This window comes from Mesoplodon mirus (genome assembly GCF_964341445.2).
Source record: "Mesoplodon mirus genome assembly, chromosome: 16".
Classification (NCBI taxonomy): Eukaryota; Metazoa; Chordata; class Mammalia; order Artiodactyla; family Ziphiidae; genus Mesoplodon; species Mesoplodon mirus.
Window position 1 is genome coordinate 40630446 of NC_138992.1, and position 22880 is coordinate 40653325.

The 22880-nt window shown below is 42.7% G+C and overlaps 1 protein-coding gene across 1 annotated transcript in view; it reads left to right on the top strand.

Moving 5' to 3' along the window:
- Window positions 1-458: 458 nt before the first annotated feature.
- CDH17 (cadherin 17) overlaps window positions 459-22880 on the top strand; it is a gene marked incomplete at its 3' end in the record, with an annotated part of 84912 nt that continues 62490 nt past the window's right edge. The window contains exons 1-3 of the mRNA XM_082601163.1: window positions 459-484; window positions 11926-11996; window positions 17580-17678. Coding sequence (XP_082457289.1) covers window positions 11949-11996; window positions 17580-17678 — 147 coding nt within the window. The 5' untranslated portion in view covers window positions 459-484; window positions 11926-11948. The remainder of the gene's footprint in view (window positions 485-11925; window positions 11997-17579; window positions 17679-22880) is intronic.

Genomic DNA, 22880 nt, shown 5'->3' on the forward strand with positions numbered 1-22880 from the left:
GGCACCCTGTGCTTGTCTGTGTTTAAGACGGAATCTACACAAATATATGTCAGCTGAGTCTTCTGTGCTAAGTGGTGGGGGAGCAAAATATGGATGAAACTCTTGGATGTCATGGACCTCGCACTCTACAGATACTTGAATACGCAGTTTTTCCACTTTAACTTCTTCTTGTCTTCTAATTTATTAAACCTACATTCCAAAATTCAGAAACCTGTTTTCAGATGTATTAGATGTGAATTAACTTCTTTTGGTACAAACGCATTTTTTTCCTGGAGTACAATACCTTTTATGACACCTGATGGTTCCCGAAAATCAATAAAGCCAGTCGATGGTTAATGTTTGACTGAAGGTGAAGGGAGAGGCTGGGGAAGCAGAGCAGAGCAGGGGAGTGTCCTCTGGGGAAGATACTCAAGTCCCAGCAAGAGTCTCAACAGTTGAATGGAAGAAAATAACTTTTAACAACCATTTTGTTACTTACAGAAAGGTAAGCGTTGACATGTCTTAACTATGTCGATAGAGTACTTCTTTAAGAATGACAGAATAGAGGGTGTAGGGATTACTTAAGTTGCTGGACAAATTTATTCCTTGAGGGGTGTTATGTATCATTTGCTGAGAAGGAAAGTTTATTCCTTGTGTGATAAGTTTTGCTTACCGAGCATAATTTCTTTCGTGGTTTCTTTTTATTAGTCTATATATTTTATAAATTCATTTGATGAAGTGGTTTGGCTTGAATCTAGCTTGGTAGTGACATTAAAGAAAAGAATAAACTTTTGGATGTTTAAATGTGGATTACACCCATTCTTTGTAATTAAAATATTTAAAAAGTTCCTAGCCCTGAGATGCCCTGGGGCTCTTATGCTCTACAAATCAGGGCTGGAATCTCATTTTCACAAAGTGTCATCTCTCAGATGTGGTCTTCAAAAACTGAGCATTCTCTTTACTTCTCAGAGAGTGAGATTCAATTTAGGATTCTTAGGACTGACTACCCAGGACACAGCAGGGAAGGGGAAAGTCATAGGAGGAAAAAAGCCCTTTCTTAAAAGAAGTGGAATAAGATTTGAAAACAGACAGATCTGCCTTCCCAATTGGGAAAGCACGGCTGGTGTGTATGTTGGTCAGATCCCGCTCATTCTTTCGGCCACATTGGCAGATATAACATCAACTAATGTGTGATTATTTTGAGATGTCAAAACGTGTACAGCTTATTGGTGTCTTCAAAGGTCCAGCCCCTGCCTCTGTCTCAGTTTTTTCTTCATTGTGAGTGACTTTCTGGGAACAGATGCCCTCTGTGATGGGGGATGCCAAACAGGAGATTGGAAGAGCAATGTATTCTCTAATGTTTTCTTGTCTTTATTTTTCTTCAAAAACTTAGATAGCAAGAGAGGAATAATTTGAAAGAAGAAGAAAGCATATGTTTAGGTGACATGGAGAATGGATGGCATTCAGCTCTCACCAGGAAACAAATGAGTCTTACTGAGTGAGGGTTTGTCATGGACTGTTGGGTATATAGTTTATGAGTCTTCAGGGTTGGGCAGATGGATTAGGCCAGTTTCATCATTTACCAGCCAGCAAGCACTGAACAGATTGCTTAAGCTCACTGTACCTTAATTTTCTCATCTACAAAATGGAGATATTTGCCTAACCAAGTGATTGTGATAGTCAATTAGATCAGCGTGTAAAGAACTCAGTACCTTGTCTGACACCCAACAGACGTTCAATGAATATTAACCCTTCTTTCCATGAGAAAGTTCAAGCAGGTGACACAGGTCAAACTGAGAAGTTGCTGCTTCATTCTCTAGAGGAAAAACCCAGTAATGCTGCAATAACTACATCACTCATTGTGCAAGGAAGAAACTAATTCTATGCCAAAGAAGTGGGGTCGAATAATATGAGAGGATGAGAAAACACTTGAGTTTTGCTTTTTTTTTTAAATGAGGCATTTTATTTTATTTATTTATTTTTGAGGGGTTTTTTAACATCTTTATTGGAGTATAATTGCTTTATAATGGTGTGTTAGTTTCTGCTTTATAACAAAGTGAATCAGTTATACATATACATATGTCCCCATATCTCTTCCCTCTTGCGTCTCCCTCCCTCCCACCCTCCCTTTCCCACCCCTCTAGGTGGTCACAAAGCACCGAGCTGATCTCCCTGTGCTATGTGGCTGCTTCCCACTAGCTATCTATTTTACGTTTGGCAGTGTATATATGTCCATGCCACTCTCTCACTTTGTCCCAGCTTCCCCTTCCCTTTCCCCTTCCCCGTGTCCTCAAGTCCATTCTCTAGTAGGTCTGTGTCTTTATTCCCATCTTGCCCCTAGGTTCTTCGCCATTTTTTTTTTTTTTTTAGATTTCATATATATGTGTTAGCATACGGTATTTGTTTTTCTCTTTCTGACTTACTTCACTCTGTATGACAGACTCTAGGTCCATCCACCTCACTACAAATAATTCAATTTCATTTCTTTTTGTGGCTGAGTAATATTCCATTGTATATATGTGCCACATCTTCTTTATCCATCCATCTGTCGATGAACACTTAGGTTGTTTCCATGTCCTGACTATTGTAAATAGAGCTGCAATGAACATTATGGTACATGACTCTTTTTGAATTATGGTTTTCTCAGGGTATATGCCCAGTAGTGGGATTGCTGGGTCATATGGTAGTTCTATTTTTAGTTTTTTAAGGAACCTCTATACTGTTCTCCATAGTGGCTGTATCAATTTACATTCCCACCAACAGTGCAAGAGGGTTCCCTTTTCTCCACACCCTCTCCAGTATTGGACCTGCCCACCAGAAAGACAAGATCCAGCCTCATCCACCAGAACACAGGCACTAGTCCCCTCTACCAGGAATCCTACACAACCCACTGAACCACTGGGGGCAGACACCAAAAACAATGGGAACTACGAAACCTGCAGCCTGCGAAAAGGAGACCCCTAACATAGTAAGTTAAGCAAAATGAGAAGACAGAGAAACACACAGCAGATGAAGGAGCAAGGCAAAAACCCACCAGACCAAACAAATGAAGGGGAAATAGGCAGTCTATCTGAAAAAGAATTCAGAATACTGGTAGTAAAGATGATCCAAAATCTTGGAACTGCAATGGAGAAAATACAAGAAACAGTTAACAAGGACCTAGAAGAACTAAAGAGCAAACAAACAGTGATGAACAACACAATAAATGAAATTAAAAAATTTCTAGAAGGGATCAATAGCAGAATAACTGAGGCTGAAGAACGGATAAGTGACCTGGAAGATAAAATAGTGGAAATAACTACTGCAGAGGAGAATAAAGAAAAAAGAATGAAATAAATTGAGGACAGTCTCAGAGACATCTGGGACAACATTAATGAGACATTTTAAAGCCCCTCTGATGTTTCACTATAAGCCTTCTGTTGAGGTGTGGGCGTGGCATCCTTTGAAACTTGCTAAGATGTCCCCTGGGAAAAGTCACTGTCACTCAAGGTGAAGATTGCATTTCTGGTACCTCCTCCATTCTTTTATGAAAGGCAAAATATATCCTGGCAGCAACTCGACTTCCTATTCCTTTGTCAAAGGAACTCTCTGGAGAGTGTGCTCTTGCTTTTCTTCCAGGTCAAGAGAGATGACTCTGAGAAGGAAAGCTGAGCACCACCATGTCCCTTTCTCCAAAGGCTGACAAATAAGTGCTTTTATGGCTGTTAGTTTACACAGATAGAAATATGCATATTTATTTGTTGGCATAAAATTGTATTCCTTCAGAAACCTCTGGTGTTGAATTTAGAAGGGGCTAGTTGTTCTGTGGTCTCCCCAGTGATTAAACAAGGAAAGAGTACTGACTTTTGTTAGGGGAATATCTATCTATCTATTTGTTACTTGTGAGAACAAACATGAATGTTTATTTAGGTATAAGAAATATTAACTTAATAAAAGCAGACATTCACCTAGTGCTTGAGGTTTTAACCATACTCAAGATGATTTTTTCACTTATGCATGTATGACAGACGAAGCTATCCTTGGTTATTGTGTATGTGACACAAAGAAAACTTAATTTCTCTTAAAATATTCTGTAAGACTGACACTGAGTGCTCTCATCCATGATATTCTGAATCAATGATTTCTTACCGTATGTTAATTATTTTAAAACGTTAGGACTTGTGTTTCTGAGTAAGAGATAAAGAGAAATCAGAAAGGTAGAGTTATGCCCTTAAAGAATATTCAAACTAAGGATGAGCACATCTTCCTCACACAGAGGGTCTGTGCTTGGTCTCTGCAGTCAGACTGACACCCTTTCCTCAACCTTGCTGAGCTGTTTCCTGCCCTGTGGGATGACAACAGGACCTGCCTATAGGATTGTTGTGAAACTTAAATGAAATAAGTCTTCCAAAGTACTTAGCTTAGTAAATGCTCATTAAATGCTAGTTTTTTAAACTTTCAATTATTAAAAAAACTAGCTACTGAGTGAGATTTCATAGTGGTATGGCATCCTTTATGAAGACAAAACTAAACTTATTTCCGCCTTACTCTCTTGCCCATCCCAGTTGTCAATTATGATTTAATTACAGAAATCAGAAAGTTAGCCTACTACACTCGAGCATGACCGTGCATTTTTGTCATTAGAGTCCTTGTCTCAAGGTCACCTCATAAATGAGCTAGTATTATAGCAAGTCTTTTGTTTTGTTTTAAATCTCAGTGTTTAAACCATATGGGATGGGATCTAATTGAGATTTACCTCGTACTGAATTTCTAAGGCCAGAATGTGTAGTTTTATTATCTGGACAAAATACTTATCTGTGCACTTTATAATACACAAAGAAGTGTTGTATAATGCATGAAGCAACACTTTGTCACAAATTATTAAGCCACTTTTTTGAGAAGTAGTGATTTCTACCCTCCTTTTTAGGCCAGAAAAGACCCTTGTGATGTTGTCCTGCTAGATATGGAAGAAAGAAAGTCCTCCCTCTGTCTCCCTTGTAGAGTTTCTGGGGTGGAAACCTGTGCACCTCAGAGAACTCAACACTGACATCCTTACCGCCAACCTGCTTAAGACGTCAGAGAAGCATCACGGGGTGGGAGGGTCGCCATCTGTGTCCCCATGTGGGGGGCCTCCCTTCCCTCTGACCTCCTCACCCCTCCTGCCCCTTCTCTTGCTCATGCTGGGGGAGTGCCGGGTGGGACAATAGCCGGCTGGGAGTAAGAGTGATATCCCTTAGAATTCATTATTATTTTCTTTAATAATTATGCTTGTCATTTGTATTTAAGTCAATCATAGAAATTTAAAATATTTTAAGAGGAGCCATCTATCCTCTCATAAGACTATTTACCTGATCATGAACCTGTTGATTAAGTAAGAAATCACCCTCAATTTTCCATATGTGTAAATCCAGATTTTCATATGCTGAAAGGTTGGCATACTTATTGCAAAGTTTAGTGAGAGAACCAAGTGCTTACATCTATGTGTATGTTGGGTGGGGAGGGGGCCATCCACCCTTCCTTTCCCTTCCTTGTTCCTTCCTTCCTCCCTCCTTGCTGCCCTGCAAGGCAGCAGCCCAGATTTTATGCCTGCCTGTTTGTTTCTAGCTTATTAATGGTCACTTTCATTGGGTCCTTAATTTGCCAAGAGTACAAATCGGTCAGATCCTCCTGGGATTTTTTTCTAAACCTTAAGTGATGTAATTGGTGCCAGAGATTTGTGAGTGAGAACACAAAGATGGGCATGATTGATCTGAACATTACTTGATGAACAATGGTGTGAGCAAGCTTTTTATCCGATCTTTATTCACATCTGGCCTTGCTGTATAATTTATGCTGCTCTTAGCAATACACAATGCAGAGGTAACCTAAATGGCACACAGGGTATTTGGTGCTGTTTGGTTCTGGTGATGTTATGAATTCTAGTCACATTCTTTCCTGTCTACATCACCTATGATATCTGAAAACAAATTTTGCGGTCCTCTCCTTCGTACCTTCTTTGTTCTTTGGAAATGTGTGGTTTAGCCTTAGAGCATGGTGATGTGTTTTAATTCAAAGCCCTTAACTTTTTTTTTTTTTAACAAAAAGGATGAGCCATGACTGACTCGATTTAAGGTTTGCCTATCACTTAGCTTTCGTAAGAGGGGGGGAAAATCAATGCTTATGTATTGATTTACTTGCAGATTTTGAGAACTGGGACTTAGAAATTTCCTGTCCTTACTCAGATAAATGGGGAAATGACTGGAGTGTCTAAAAATGCCTCTCGGAGTCTCTGGATCCCAGCAGGAGATTCAATCAAGCTTGGAGTGGACCCCCTGGGATGCCGTGGGCACTGCATGTATAATAACTCGATAAAGCCCCATCTGAGGCCACCCTATCCTGGGACGGCAGTGCCTTTATCAGTCAAAACTAGAATTCTTTGATATATTAGTTTGCTAGGGCTGCTGTAACAAAGTACCACAGACGGAGTGGCTTAAGCAATAGAAATTTATTGTGTCACAATAAATTTGTGGAGGCTCGAAGTCCAAAACGAAAGTCTCTGCAGGGCTGGTTCCTTCTGAGGGCCATAAGAATTGGTTTGAGGCCTTTCTCCTTGCCTCTCAGACAGCTGTCTTCCCCATGTGTCTTCATGTTGTCTTTCCTCTGTGTGTGTCTCCACATCCAAGTTTTCCCTTTTGATGAGGACACCAGTCATATTGGATTAGGGCCCACCCTAATGACTTAGTTCTAACTTTATTACCTCTGTAAAGACCCTGTCTCCAAAAGATCACATTCTGAGGTACTTGGGGGTTAGGCTCCAACATGAATTTTTTTTTTTTTTTTTTGCCGTACGCGGGCCTCTCACTGTTGTGGCCTCTCCCGTTGTGGAGCACAGGCTCCGGACGTGCGGGCTCAGCGGCCATGGCCCATGGGCCCAGCCGCTCCGCGGCATGTGGGATCTTCCCGGACCAGGGCATGAACCCGCGTCCCCTGCATCGGCAGGCGGACTCTCAACCACTGCGCCACCAGGGAAGCCCTCCAACATGAATTTTGAGGCAGGGGACACCATTCAACCCATAACCCTTGGCTTGGTTAAAAAATAAGAGACTGCTGAGGTGAAGGTCAGAAGGAAATGAGAAGGAGAGAGGGTACAAATCAGAAATAGCTGTGCTGTAGGAGCCAAATCTCCTAGACTGACGGCCCTCTGAGAAGGCAGACTCATGTCAGCATCTGAAGAAGAAGAGCAGCTATGGAGTGAAAAAAAACCTTTTTGAATTTTTGGAAAGATGTGTAATAGATTCAGTGCTGCTGGATGTCTTATTTATCAGGATGCTTGTGCTTTCATAGAGAGACTAATATATGAATAAGAGTAGAGGTGTGAAATTAGCCAGGCAGTGTGATCTTGGACAAGTCTGGTAACTTTTTTGATCCTCACCTCTTGATTTTTGATCTTTGAGAGAGAAATTTGAACAGTACCTGCTTCATAGGGTTCTTATGAAAAATCAATAAGATAATTCATATAAATCTCTCAGCATGTGCTGAGACAAAGGGCTTCTAGTAGATGTTAGCTGCTTTTGTGTTGTTATCCTGTCTGGACACAGATTCAGGATATGGAGGGTTTCAGTGTTTTCTGGGCTACGGTGAATTAAACGAAGGCTTCAGCCCTCATCTGCAAGTCCAGCAGCCCTGATTCTGCATTTGTAAATGGTCCAAGATTAAAGCAAGTGGTGGTGGCTTTTCAAAACTCCCCCTAAACCTTTGACCTCTGTTGCTAAGGATGTACTTGCCGTCTCAGATAGTTGCCATAGAAACTGTCTGAATTTAGTCTTTGTACCTGAGGAAACCCTGACAAATAGCAGAAATTCCCAGCAGATGGTTGGATCAACTATTTCAGGTAGTTCAGACGAAATGTCACTGAATTATGTGGAAATCTACTCCAATCCTTTGCCAAGTAGGGTTTGTGAAATAATCTATCAAGTGTGTATGGCTTGGTGATTTTAGGCAATTTCAGTTATAAACCATGGTTTCCCTCCAGCATCATTATGATCCAGGACGTGGTATTCATTAGTGAAATTATGTCTGTAAAAAGAGGAGATATAGGCAAGACTTGTTTGAGAGGCTGAAGTCCTCTTCTGGAATAATCCTAGCAGTGGTGTAGTTTGCCTTGGATCATTCAGACGAAGGCTTTGCCTGGCCACTTCATTTGGCTGTGAGGGTGTTGCTGTGAAGGGTGCTCCTTGAGTATTTCAATGGCCAGGGCCATTGAAAGCTGGGAATTGTGATAGGAGCTGTCCTGTGGGACAATATTTAATTTCTGACTAAGCAAACTTGGGTGGCAGAAGGAATTTTTATTTGACAAACACTGTTCAAAATATTAACTTATTGAGTCCCATAACTCTCAAAAGTAGATACTATTATTATCCTTGCTTTACAGATGAGTAGACATGAGTCAGTGAAGGAGCCAGGATCCAAACCAGACAATCTAACAACCACATGGTATGATAGATTTGTCCACAAAGAAATCACGAGACCCTAGGCATGGGAGCAGAAAGCAATTACTTTTGTTTCCCACCAGAAACCCTCCGTGAAGGATGAAACTAAATGTAAATGACAAAAGAAAGGATAAGTCTAATGCTACGTTTACTTTTTAGGTTCCATTAAAACACCCCGGACGGTGGCCTGTTTGAGCGTCTGACTAAAATAGGGCATTTATTTTATTTTTATTTGCTTTTTATCATTCAACTTACATGTCTTTGGAAGATTGAAAGTGCTAAAAAAATCATTTCAAGTGGAGATGGTATATATATCAACCAGTTCTTAACCTATTTACTGAACAGAAATCTGTTCATGTATTTAAAAGAGAAATAATCCTCTTCGTCAACAATAAAAATTTATTACTTTGCATCAAAATAAATCTTTAGATCTCAAATTAGTTTCCTATAACATTTTCTGTTTATTCTGAAAGCTCTTATAGATTGGACAAACTGATAGAATACCGATGTTAGACAATCACAGTGTTTTAGAATTTAACAAACATCTGTTGAGAGCTTAGTATGTGCACGCCATACTATGAAGAGCCATGAGAGGTTAAAAAGATATAATTTTAAAATGAGGCCTCTATCTTGAAGGATTTTGTATTCTAGTAGAGGCAGCAACACAGACGTGTAAATACGTGATAAAAAATAAAACGCAGGCAGGAGAGGCCTTGAGAGGAAGATGCTTCTGGCTGGAAATCCGGGAGATTTCATGAAGGACGTAGGTTCTAGCTCCATGAAGCAGACCCTGTACCCCTTATTTTGTCATCCCCGTTCTTAGCACAGTATCTGGCACATAATAGAATTATTAAATTCAGTGATTTTAAAATAAATGAATAAGTTGGTCTTAGATGGTAGGGTGTGAGAAATAAAAGTAGAAGTGAGAAAGGATAATCTCAATCCAGCTTGATTCAGAAAGTATCAATTGTCATTTACTCTGGGTGGGGCCCTGTGCCGGGTGGGGAGAACAACCAGTGACAAAGCGTGGAGACAGGGAAGCCCGGTGCAAAGTCCGTGGGGTGCTCAGCATTACTGGGTGTGGTGGGTGTGGGAGATAAGGCCAGAAGAGTAAAGTGGGAGCAGCATTTAAAGGATCTTGAGGGACTTCCCTGGTGGTGCAGTGGTTGGGAACCTGCCTGCCAATGTAGGGGACACGGTTTCGAGCCCTGGTCCGGGAGGGTCCCACGTGCCGCGGAGCAACTAAGCCCGTGGGCCACCACTACTGAGCCTGCGCTCTAGAGCCCGCGAGCCACAACTGCTGAGGCCTGTGCGCCCGGAGCCCATGCTCCGCAATGGGGGTGGGGGGGCCACAGCAGTGAGAAGCCCGCGTGCCTCAATGAAGAGTAGCCGCAGCTCACCACAACTAGAGAAGTCCCACGTGCCAGCGAAGACCCAACGCAGCCAAAAAAAATAAAAATAAATAAAGTTCTTGAACACTGAGGGGTTTGAGGAGAAAGATCCTCAAATGTGTCATTATTGTCTGTATTTTTACTTCTCTTAAGCAAATATTGGTTGATAGCTGATCATGTTTATTTGGCTAATATAAAAAAAGACTGGTTAGACTTAAGAATACCAATTTATTCATTTAGATACATTTCATATTGCAGTATGCTAGAACCTGCAATTGTTATTTGTTTCAGTGTGTTTCCAAACCCCGTGAGCAGTCTAAAGCAGCAGAAAACTGTCTTGCTTGTGTTGACAAGGAGCCAATTCTAAAGTGATGTGTGGACACATAGACCAGACTAATTCTGTAGCAAAAGCTCATTTCTAAACATTCACAGAATTTACAGATCTGATTGCACTGAAGGGTTATAGTCCTAGCTCTTGCTTAAAATAGCTGTAGATCCTTGGGACAAGTTGCTTCATTTATATAGCATGTACAAGCAATACGTACATTTTATACGCCTCTACATCTCTACACCTACAGCTACGTCTCTTCAGCTATCACACTGTGTAGGGTATAGCAGAAAGACTCGAAAGACCCTTTGGACTTTGGCATCTGACAGATCTGGTTGGAAACACAGCAATATCACTTCCTAGTTATGTGTCTTTAGGTGAATGGCTTAACTTTGAACCTCAATTTCCTCATGTACAAAATAAGAGTAACATTTCCTAATTCATTATGTCTGTGAGAAACTCATAAGAGCACTCCTTTATTACGCAATTGCTATGTATTTTCCATTTGAGGAAACTGAGGCACCGAGAGATTAAGTAGTACACCCACGGCCACACAGCTAATGAAAGGCCAAGCTGGGTTTCCGGTCCAGGCTGACTCAGAGTTTACCTTTGGCACCTCTGTCATCCTGTTTGTAAAGGTCCCTCCACTAATCTACCCTATAGAATGATGCTTAATAAAAAGGCTCATTTCTATCTTTATCTCCCAGGGCATTTGTGAAGCTAAAATGGGATAGTACTTTGACCTTTTAAAAATTCAAATATATACCGCAAAAAAAAAAAAAATTCAAATATAAACTATCCAAAAGTAAGGAATTAAAGAATTTCAGGGTCTAAATTTTTAGAGTAGTTAGAATTTTATAACCATTTTCCCATGCTGATTATATTGATGATATAAGTTCAATGTAGAAAACTTTAAAAAATAAAGAAAAAGATAAAGAAATAAACCAAGATCATCCACAATCCCTAGAGGCAATAAAATAATTGGAATTTTAGTGAAGTGAATGCATTCTTCATTTCCCCGGTTTTTTGTTTTGTTTTGTTTTAGCAGTCCAATATTATGATAGGCAACAACCCTGCTTTACAGGCCATGTGGAAAATTTATCTCAGATCTTAAAATCAGTTAGTCATGATGTGTCTTAGGGTGAAAGTTATAATTTCCGTGAAATGCAAAGCACAAGGAAAAAGGAAAAATAACTTTGAACAGAATAGAAGAGGGGCAGAGTTTGGATTTTTATTGGGTTGTTTTTGAAGTAATAAGAAGTACATTTTTTCCTTAGATGTATTACATAGTTAACAGCAAGGTTTAGAAGAGCAAAGAGGCAGCTGGTGAGGTCTTTGAATGAAGGGTTGTGAACATTCTTGGGTTCTTCCTGCTTGAAGAAGCTCATCTATTTGTAGCTTTGAATCAGCACCACTAAAATTTTAGTATCTAGTTATTGTGGCATTTGCCAAAGCATATATCCCCCACACATCTAATGAGTGAAAATTATACTTATTGCCTATCATTTAAGACTCTTAAATGAAGAAGACTACTAAAGTGAAACGGTTAGTAAAGATGGAATTAGCACACGCTTGTTTCCGGATGTTGACTTGTGGTTGCTGTGGACAAGGTATCAGGAAGCTTCTGGAAGGCCAGGCTGTTCCACAGAGGAGAGGCTGAGCTTCAGGGATGCCTTCTACTAGGTTTATAAATGAATATCATCCAATGATCCTTTATGCTTGGAGAAACATGGTTTTAACAGGATGGCAACTGATCAACTTATCTCCGGTTTATCCACAGGAGCTTGAATAAAGAAAACCGTGATGATGCAAGCCCAGCTGCACTGCTTGTGTCTCTTTACACTTTACTTGGTAAGAGAAGAGAATGTTCTTTATTTATTTAGTAGAATATTTCCAGTCGTCCTTCTACTCCGTACCAAGGAAGCAACGGCTATCATCATTTAAAATATAGTCTATCAAAATTAACTCATTGTGAGCAAAGGACACTTTGCCCCGATGGACTATTTCTGTTGAAATAGCTACAAGTAATATGTCCAACCTTTTACCAGAGATGTGCTTTCTCCTCAGCTCTTAAAAGCCAATGCCACTTCACAGGCAAGGTTTAAACAAATCCATCTACTTAGCTTTAGACCATTGCATGCAGCTCAGGGAATCTGGAAAGAAAAGTATACTGATACATGTGTTAGTCTATGTCCCTTAATCTTGACCTTTTTTTTTTTTTAACTTTGACCATGAGAAATTACCACCGAAATTAAGAAAAGCATTTGCTCCATTTTTGACCCTGCTCTGCTCTGTACTTTTCTTCCCGTATATGGCTTGGAGTTTTCTGACCAAATTTGTGCTTAGTCACTTGCTGAGCTAACCCTATCGACTCGGGCTTCTAGAAGTTGGAGCTGGATGGAACCTGGGGAGACCAGACCTTAACCTCGGGTAGAGACAGGGATGTCGTCTTCACTTTCCTTATGAAGCTCATAAAGGTTATACACTTGCCAAATCTGTTGTATTATGAAGCAAGATTATGGGGAGGCATTTGCTTTCTCCTTAGAAGGAAGCTACTAGATCCTCATACCTCTAATCTTGGTTCCTTTCTTCTAAAACCCAAATATACCATATTGAATTTCAAGTTCCAGAGAGCCCCTGAGAGCCCACACAGTTCAAAATATTTAGAGTGAAATACAGCCAAACTTGTAAACCTACCAGAGCTTTCCCCTTGGGGGGAAAATCTGCAGTTCAAACCTTACGAGCAAGGTGCATCCTCACAGACCTGGGCTTGAAGCTTGTAGCTAAGACTGCCTAAGGACTGGGTTTAACATCCCCACTTGACTTCTCTCCTCTTCCTACCCTCTCAGATGTCCTTTGCTATCTATATTATCTCAGAATGGTGGTGTAGTCAGTGCCTAGTTCAAACTTGGCACTGCTATTGATTGGTGGTAAGAACTTGGGTGAGTTACTAAGCTCTGAACCTCAGTTTTCTGCCCTGTGAAATGGGTCTCATAATAGTACTTGCCTTATGTGGCAATTAAATGAGATAATGCATTTATAAAGCCCTTGGATCAATGACTGGCACTGTCTAAGGACTTGATAAATATTAGCTATTGTTATTACTACCACATTTTAAATATTCAGCGTCGGGGCTTCCCTGGTGGCGCAGTGGTTGAGAATCTGCCTGCTAATGCAGGAGACACGGTTTCGAGCCCTGGGCTGGGAGGATCCCACATGCCGCGGAGCAACTAGGCCCGTGAGCTACAACTACTGAGCCTGCGCGTCTGGAGCCTGTGCTCCGCAACAAGAGAGGCCGCGATAGTGAGAGGCCCGCGCACTGCTATGAAGAGTGGCCCCCGCTTGCCACAAGTAGAGAAAGCCCTTGCACAGAAACGAAGACCCAACACAGCAAAAATAAATAAATTAATTAATAAACTCCTACCCCCAACATCTTAAAAAAAAAAAAAAATTCAGCGTCTACACTCAGATGGACTCTGACCTCCATGAGGAGGGCTGTGTTTTAGTCATCTTTGCAGCCTCAGCACGTAGCACAGTGCCCGGAACAACTTAGAACTTAAATACATAATTACGGATTTATATTAGGAAACATTAAGAAACAACAGTGAAACCTAAGAAAGAGAGAAGATCTGTCACGATAATTTGACATTAGCAGGCTCATCAGCTTCTTGTCTGAGAAGGGGACATGCATTTTTCTTCCTAGATAAAGGATGAAAGTAAGTTTTCCTTTTTCCCTACTCTCACCCCAGTGGAATTTTTACCTGGAGTAAGAAATACTGCCCAAACTACTGCTGGCAGCAAGAGCCTTGCCCAGGAGACAGCCACGTGCACAGCTGTCTCTGGGTGAAGGAGGGAGGCTGAGGCCTGTGTGCTGGGATTTCAGGGGCATTGCGACGGAGCCATTTCTCTTCTGCCTTCGCCGACCCCTATGCCCAGACCCTCTCCTGTGAAGGCTGGAAGTTCAGCTGGAGCTTCTTTCCTTCAGCATAAGGCTTTATTCAGCAGAGGTAGCCATTTAAAGTGATTGCCAGTCATTTATTCTATGCTATGAGTGGCTCTCCTGTTCTTTCCTGAGAACTGGTTCTCATAGGGGGTTAGAAACACTGCATGAATATATTGTAAGGGCACTGAAGAGAGGGTTTGGGAAACAGTGCTGAGTAGGGAGGCAGGGAAATCAAGGAGAAGCCAACTATTTTGGAGTTTTGCCTGAGACTATGCTTCTTCCGGAAGGAAGAAGAGCTGACATACATACTATATAAACAATGCAGAGAACTCTTGCTGGAAAGTACAATGACGGTGGCTACTAGGCAGGCAGATCTGATAACAGCATGTGTCCTTTGCTGGCCTGGAAGGCAGTGGAGCAACGTGGTGCAGAGTTGGGGCTTGGTGGTCCAACAGAGCTGGCACCATCCCACAGCAGCACCAGTTATATGTGCCTCTGCTGTGGGACTTCTCCAGAGCTTCCCTGGTATTGTTGAGGATCAGAAGAAATGGCATGTGTGGAGGTTCCAGTTCCATAGCTGCCATACAGGAAACACTCAAAAATATCAGTTCCATTCTCTTCCTACCTTTCACCTCTTTATGCAAGATGGTGGGTTTTATTCTTCCAACTCTTTTCACAAATTTCCACCATAGCATTCTTCCCAGTTATGGATGTATGGCTTGATGACTCATGATGTGCCCATGCATTTTGAAATCTTTATAGCTCAGATAGCCAGGTTAATGGGCAGGAAGAGAGATTTGTTGCCCTGATATGAGAACCCAACCCAACTTTGAACATTGCAACTGAGACTTATCCTTTATTTCTCATAGGTGAGCCAGCTCGTCTACCTGGGAAAAATGCAGGCTTATTTGTGAGGTTTGCCTGACTAACGTAGTTTCCTTATAGATGCCATCACTGGTGTGATCAGCTGAAAGATGGACTGCTTGCTGATGTGAGCAGAAAGTTGATGAAGCCGTTTGCTGTTAAGTAGTAGCCCCTCAAAAAAGCACTGCCCTCATCCTGTACCAACAATGGCACCTACTTCTTGTGTCCTGCCTTCCAGAGGAACTGCTGGAGCTGGAGAAGATGTGGAAAGGAGTGGAAGGGAGGAAGAGCCCCCAGAGGAAAATACACTTGGAGAGGAACTGATGAGCTAGAAGTCTATATAATTATTGTGTCAGTTAAGAATGCTTTTAGCTACAAGCAACTTTAGAGTGTCTCCAGTCAATAGGGATTTATTTTTCTCAGACAAGGAGAAGCCTGTCATGGGCAGTCCCAGGCAGGTTTAGCAGTTCTGTGATGTTATCAGAGATCTGGGCTTCTTTCTCTTTGCTCCACCATTGTTTGAGCTGGTTTGTCCCCTTGTGGTTTCATGATGGCTGCCACAGCTACAGACATGAGGTCCATTGCTTGAGCAAGACGAACAGGGCAGATGCCAGCCACACCTGTCTTTCTTAATCAGGAATACAAAATCTTGACCAGAACCATTCCCCCACCTCCACTCAGGCACAGCAGACTCCACCTTTTGTTTCACAAACCAGAACTGGGTCACTTGGTCACCCTCCTAGCTGCAAGGGAGTCTGGGAAAGAGATCACTTGTCTTCCCAAGGGAGAGAGGCTGGCGATGGCTGGGGGCAGCTAACCCAAGGGCCTGACACAACTCTGAGGGAGAGGAGACCAAATTCCGAAGTCCTCTGTGTTCTTGTTTGTTACTATTTTTTTGTTGGACAACCGAGATCAACTTAATCAAGATTCAGTGAACCAAGGGATATAGTACAAGACCTTTTTCCCCATGATTTCATCCTAATTGTTTTTGGGTTATTCCCAGTGTTTCTATACGATAAGAGTGTACTTGCTCCTCATAAAGAAATGGAAAATAAATTCTCTTCTTGCCAGTTCTTCTTTCTTTTTTGGTTTTACCTGTCCAGTTCCCCAAACCATTAACTTTCCGTATCATACTTCTAATTCTAACCCATCCCAGCCCTGATTCCCATAACAAGTAGGAAACCTGAAGAACCACTTGGGAAGGAGGGGGCATTGGCATCAGTGTGGGTGTTAGATCCTTCATTGCAGAGGGTGCTCTCTGTGGCGGGTTTATGGCTGGCTGCCCCTTCCTGCGTTCCGCCTGCTCCTCTCTGCCTCGTGACTCCCGTTAGTGACCAGTCCTGGTGGGAGACGAAGGGATGGCAGGAACTGCCGCTGAATGCACCCTCCTGCACATCCCCATGCTGCCAGCTTCCCACCCCCCTCCCCCCACCCCAGGCTGTCTCGGCTGCTTTTGCTGTTGTGTAGTGGGGGTAGTGGCTAAGAGGGCCGGGTCTGAAGTTGCAGGTTCGAATCCTGCTTCCTGAACTACCTGGGCAAATTACTTAACCTCTCTGTGTCTCAGTCTAATCACCAGTGAAACAGAGCTGGCAGTAATAATCTACCCTGTAGGGTGGTTGTCGGGATTCAATGTGTTTAGGACAAAGCTCAGCATATACTAATTTAGCAAGTGTGAACTCTTCTTGTTGGATGCCAGGCAAGCATTGTACTAAACACGTCTACATATTTTTTCCCCTTAAAAATTCAATTGTCTTTGAGGTGCCTGAACTCTAGCGTGCTGGGAATCTGCCATGGATTTCCTTATAAACTAACAGGAGTGGAATAGAGGGGTTCTAAGAAGCTGGTGTAGGGGCTTCCCTGGTGGTGCAGTGGTTAAGAATCCACCAGCCAATACAGGGGATAGGGGTTCAAGCCCTGGTCCAGGAAGATTTCACATGTCACGGAGCAGCTAAGCCTGTGCACCACAACTACTGAGCCTGCGCTCTAGAGCCCGCGAGCCACAACTACTGAGCCCATGTGCTGCAACTACTGAAGCCCATGTGCCTAGAGCCCTGCTCCACAACAAGAGAGCCACCACAGTGAGAAGCCCTGGCACCACAACGAAGAATAGCCCCTGCCCGCCGCAACTAGTGAAAGCCTGTGTGCAGCAACGAAGACCCAATGCAGCCAAAAGTAAAAAAATTTTAAAAAAAGGAAGCTTATGTAAAACCATGTAGAATTTAACAGCATAGTGGCATTGTGGGAAGATCATGAGCTTTCCTTCAGTTAGAACCCAGTGTGTGTGCCATGTCAACTGCTTATGGGTTTTACTCTGGGCAAGTAGCTAACCTCTGTGAGCTTCATTTATAAAACGGGAGTGTTAATTTCTCCCCACAGGGTGATTGCTTGAATGGTTAAATGAGAAAAGCAGAGTTAGGCTCTAAGCAAACCATTTTGACATAGTAGAGCCTCAACAAATATTAGACCCCTTCCTGCCTGTTTTGACTAGATTTCACATTGTTTTGAGCCAGGTTAGAATCTTAGGTTTCATATATCAGTCCTGGAACCATAAGAAAATCAGCAAGTGACACATATACATTCATCGTAGATGGTGATGCTAATTTTCTTTTTCTTTCTTTTTTTAACAGACAACTGGATATGGCCAAGAGGGAAAGTTTAGTGGACCCCTGAAGCCCATGAACTTTTCTATTTTTGAAGGCCAAGGATCGGGTCAAATCATATTCCAGGTAATGGCTACTCTTGATCATTGTCATCTTGATTTTACAGGCTCTCTCAGTGGGCTTTTACTCCTTTATCTACTGTACACCCAGAAATAAAATATAGGCATAGTAGATCTCATTATCAAGAATGATTTCAGAAGCTAAGTTAAACACAGAGATGAGTGGCTTCAGTGTTGCAAGACGTTGTACCTGACTTCCTCATTCGGACTTCTTCAGTGGTGTCTGGGGCAAGTACTCCCATCTCTGGGGTGGGGACTTTGGTGCCTGTAGACTCCGCCTCTTCCCCCAGGGTGGGAAGGGACCCTGTCTCTGGAGTGACATGGCCATCTGAGTATCTGTTTGTTCAATGAGCTGGCTGCTTGAAGCATTTGAAGATGCGGGTTCTCTGGATTAGTGCTGGAATGGCCTGCTTTCCTCACCACCTCCTCTGAGCCCATCCCTGGGCCCTCACCCATGGGTTGGGCAAGGCACAGTGGGAGGCAGTCATCTCATTTAGTTAGTTAACTGAGAAAAGCATCAGATTGAGGGGTGGACTGCAAGAGACTTCAGCTTTAAGGGCACTGAAATAATCCTGGAAATATAATGGAGAGAGGGAGAAAAACATACTACTGCATTGACCAGAAATCCCCTGGGGAAGCCTGCTTGGCCTTGGAGTGGCTGCGGATGCTTTGATGAGCCTCTGGGTGTGCCCATGATCTCCCATCCCATGCACTGGGGGAGCAACAGAGGGTTGCTAAACTACCATCTAAGGTGGATGCCTTCTGTTAACTGTCCAAGCATTTGTTTCAGCAGTCCCCGTCCCCAGAGGAGAGACTGAAAGCTGTCTCATCCCACCTTCTCTCATTTGGTACCAAATTAGTGTAAAGGGGCTCCAAAGTATGAGCTGTTGGGGGTGCACGTGTATCTCTGTGCCCTGCTGTGGGTATCTTAGAGGCTTTGACCTCTCCAGTCAGGGAAGCCGGCACTGAGTGAGGAGCAAATGCTTTGAGAGCTGGAGGCTAGTAAGAGAAGAGTGTTCCAGCAAAGGCACAGCTTGGACACCCGCCCTGTGCTGGGAGAGGGCAGGGAACGCCCCGAGTTTTGGCAGAAGGCCAGCAGAGAGCCTAAAGAAGAAGGTAGGAGAGGAGGCTGCAGAGACAGGAAGGGCCCTGACTTCTAAGGCTCTTAGATTTTCTCCCCAAAGCAGCGGGCCTGAATCCAGTTTCCATTCAGGCCTACAAACTGGAGGGGGGCGGGAAATGGAAGAGGTTGCAAAGGAACTGACTGGGAGTCTATGGCAGGGCTCACACAAGAGGTGATCTCGTTAACTAACTTTCCCTCCCTTGCCAGGGAGCACTTAGTTATAGATATCTCGTTTACATTTTTTAAATTCTGTTCAAGATGTAGAGAACAAACATATGGACACCAAGGGGGGAAAGGGGGGGTGGGATGAATTGAGAGATTGGGATCGACATATATACACTGATATGTATAACATAGATAACTGATGAGAACCTACTGTAGAGCATAGGGAACTCCACTTTGCTGTACAGTAGAAACTAACACAGCATTGTAGAACAACTATACTCCAATAAAAAACCATTCTGTTTATTTGTGTATTTTTATGCTTCATAAGCTGGTAAGAATGCTGTGAGCTAGGCACACGTTCATCTTTTTTTTTTTTGAATTTGATATATTTGTGTTTATTTATTTATTTTTATTGGGGTACAGTTGCTTTACAATATTGCATTAGTTTCTGCTGTACAACAGAGTGAATCAGCTATACGTATACATATATCCCCTCCCTCTTGGACCTCCCCCTCCCATCCCACCCATCTAGGTCACAACAGAGCATCGAGCTGAGCTCCCTGCGCTATACAGCAGGTTCCCGCTAGCTCTCTGTTTTACACATGGTAGTGTATATATGTCATTCCCAATCTCCCAATTCATCCCACCCCCCTACGCCCCTGCCCCGTGTCCACACGTCAGTTCTCTGTGTCTGTGTCTCTATTCTTGTGTTGCGAATAGGTTCATCTGTACCGTTTTTCTAAATTGCACATATATGCGTTAAGATACAATCTCTATTTTTCTCCTTCTGACTTACTTCACTCTGTATGACAGACTCTAGGTCCATCCACATCTCAACAAATGACCCAATTTCGTTCCTGATGGCGCCCATTGTTATAAGGCCCTATGCTGGGTACTGAGGATACAAAATGACCCCAACACCATCCCTGCCCCCGGTGAGCTCATAGGGAAGTAGAAGGAGGCTAACAAGTAAGCAAACAATGTAGTGAAGGGTTCTGATCGGAGTCTGGTGGGCTGCAGAGGGAACCAAGCGCAGGTGGAGAAAGAGTGCTCGATTTTTTTTTTTTTTTTTTTTTTTTTGCGGTAAGCGGGCCTCTCACTGTTGTGGCTTCTCCCGTTATGGAGCACAGGCTCCGGACGTGCAGGCTCAGTGGCCATGGCTCACGGGCCCAGCCGCTCCGCGACACGCAAGATATTCCCAGACCGGGGCACGAACCCGTGTTCCCTGCATCGGCAGGCGGACCCCCAACCACTGCGCCACCAGGGAAGCCCGAGAGCTCGATTTTAAGTGTGGGCGGTAGTGGTTGAACAGAAAAGGTTTCACTAACCCCTCAGCTGAGTATTTAAAGTTGAACGGGCAACTCACAGACAGAAAGCAGGCCTTGAATACAGTATGGGAAAAAGCACGGGGGTGTGCAACTCAGCAAGAAAATGAAAGATAACAGGTGGTTTAGGGTGTGCATAGGCGAGGCTGCCGAGGTCAGGTGGTGGGTGTGGGTGTCCAGACCGGCCCTTTAACCTGTGGTAGGCTGCAGGGCACCTGTGGAGGGTTAAAGAAGGTGTGAAGGAATTAGACTGTGCTTGCACAGACCTACTCTGTGGTCACTGTAAGTGTGGGATGAAGGCGGTGAGCCTAGAGGTGGGAAGCCTCTTGGGACAGTTTGCCATAGACCAGTGGGAGGTGGTGGAGGCCTGGTTTAAGTAAGTATAAAGGGGGAGTGGAGGGAAGGAGAGGGGTAGGAGCAATGCAAGGAAGTCACACCTTCTGGGATTGGTTGCTGAATGAGTGCAGTGGGCGAGAGGAGGTGTTTAGGGTAACTCTGAGGCCTCTGGCTTGCTTGACTGGCTGGTTAGTGGTGTCATTCAGAGAGAGAGAGAGAGAGGGAAGGAGAGAGAGAGAAGGAGGGGAGGGGAGGGAAGATTCATGGGAAAGTCAGTAAATAAGTGTTAGGCTTATTGAATTTACGGTAATATGTGGGGTTAGCTAGGTGGAGATGTTGAGGAGACAGTGGCCATGGTGGGTCTGGAGATACAGACTGGGGAGCCTTCCTCACACAGGTGCTAACCCAGTGCTTGGGTGTGAAAGTCCATCTGTAGTGAGTACCTCAATGGCCCACAAGGGCCAGGTAAATGGTGAATAATGCTATCTTGGGATAAGACAAGCAGTGGCAAAAAACAGATGTAGAAAAACCCCCAACTGTGCAAACGTGAAATTAAAAGTCTTCTGATACATGGCTCCAGCATGTGGGACACAGGGAATAGTGGGGACTGTGACAAACTGAGGGTACATCAAAGGGTACAGCCTTAATTCAATTCCAGACAATTTCACAAGTCAGAATTTGTGTACAGTATTACTGGATTCTATGGTTTTTCCACAAAAGTCAGAAATTTTTATATTTATGTAAAATTTCCTGATCTAAGAATATTGGCACAGTAAAAAAGTCATCTTATAATCTAAGTAAAATGTATTTGTGGGCCAGAGAGTCTGTGGTTACTTCTGCAACCTCTGTTTGAGGAGTCTCTTGAGCAGAATGGAGTAGGTGTTCTGTGAGTACAAGTTCACGTGCCACTGAACAGAATCAGAACTGTACCTAGAGGCAATGTCCAGCTAACAAACGTTACACACCTGGAAACTGCTTCATAGGATCCTTCCGCAGTCTCTCAGGAGCCCAGCCAGTAAGATCATTCCTTGGGTTGCTCCACTTCTTTTTCTGTTCTTTTTCCATTAGCCACACGACAAAGCTTGTCTCTTCTTGACAGAAAATGATAGCCCAACTGCCGTGGCTGAATGCTTCTTGTTTATGGGTGTGTGTGTTGGAGTGGCGGAGTGTAGGCAACGAAGGGGATTTCCTTCTAGAATCTCAGAGTCTTTGTTCTAAAAAAGACCTTAGAGACTTTTTGTACCAATTGCTTGTTTTACAGATAGGGAAACTGAGGCTTAAATAAGTTAATAGCATAACTGATATTAGAACACTGATATTCTCATGTTCTAGTCAAGCGTATCATGCTACTTAACACTATATACAAAAATTAACTCAAAATGGATTAAAGACCCAAATGTAAGACCGAAACCATAAAACTCCTAGAAGAACACATAAGCAGAACACTCTTTGATATAAATTGTAGGAATATTTTTTGGATCTGTCTCCTAAAGCAAAGGAAATAAAAGCAAAAATAAACAAATGGAAACTAATTAAACTCAAAAGCTTTTGCACAGCAAAGGAAACCATTGACAAAATGAAAAGACAAACTACTGAATGGGGGAAAATGTTTGCAAATGATATGACTGATAAGAGGTTAATATCAAAAATATAGAAAGAGCTCATACAACTTAACATCAAAAAGCGAACAACCTAATTAAACAATGGGTAGAAGACCTGAATAGACATTTTTCCAAAGAGGACATGTAAAAGGCCAACAGGCACATGAAAAGATGTTCAACATTGTTAATCATCAGAGAAATGCAAGTTAAAACCACAATGAGATATCACCTCACACCTGTCAAATGGCTATCACTAAAAAGAACACAAATAACAAATGTTGGTGAGGATGTGGAGAAAAGGGAACCCTCATACACTGTGCTAGGGAACCCTAGTACACTGTTGGTGGGAGTGTAAATTGGTGCAGCCAAGGAAAACAGTGTGGAGCTTTCTCAAAAAACTGGAAATAGAACTACCATATGACCCAGCAATTCCACTCCTGGGTATATATCTGAAAAAAACGAACATACTAATTTGAAAAGATACATTCACCCCAATATTCATAGTAGTATTATTTACAGTTGCCAAGATATGGAAGCAACGTAAGTGTCCATCAATGAATGAATGGATAAAGAAGATGTAATCTATCTATCTATCTATCTATCTATCTATCTATCTATCTATCTATGTGCACACACACACACAATGAAATACTACTATT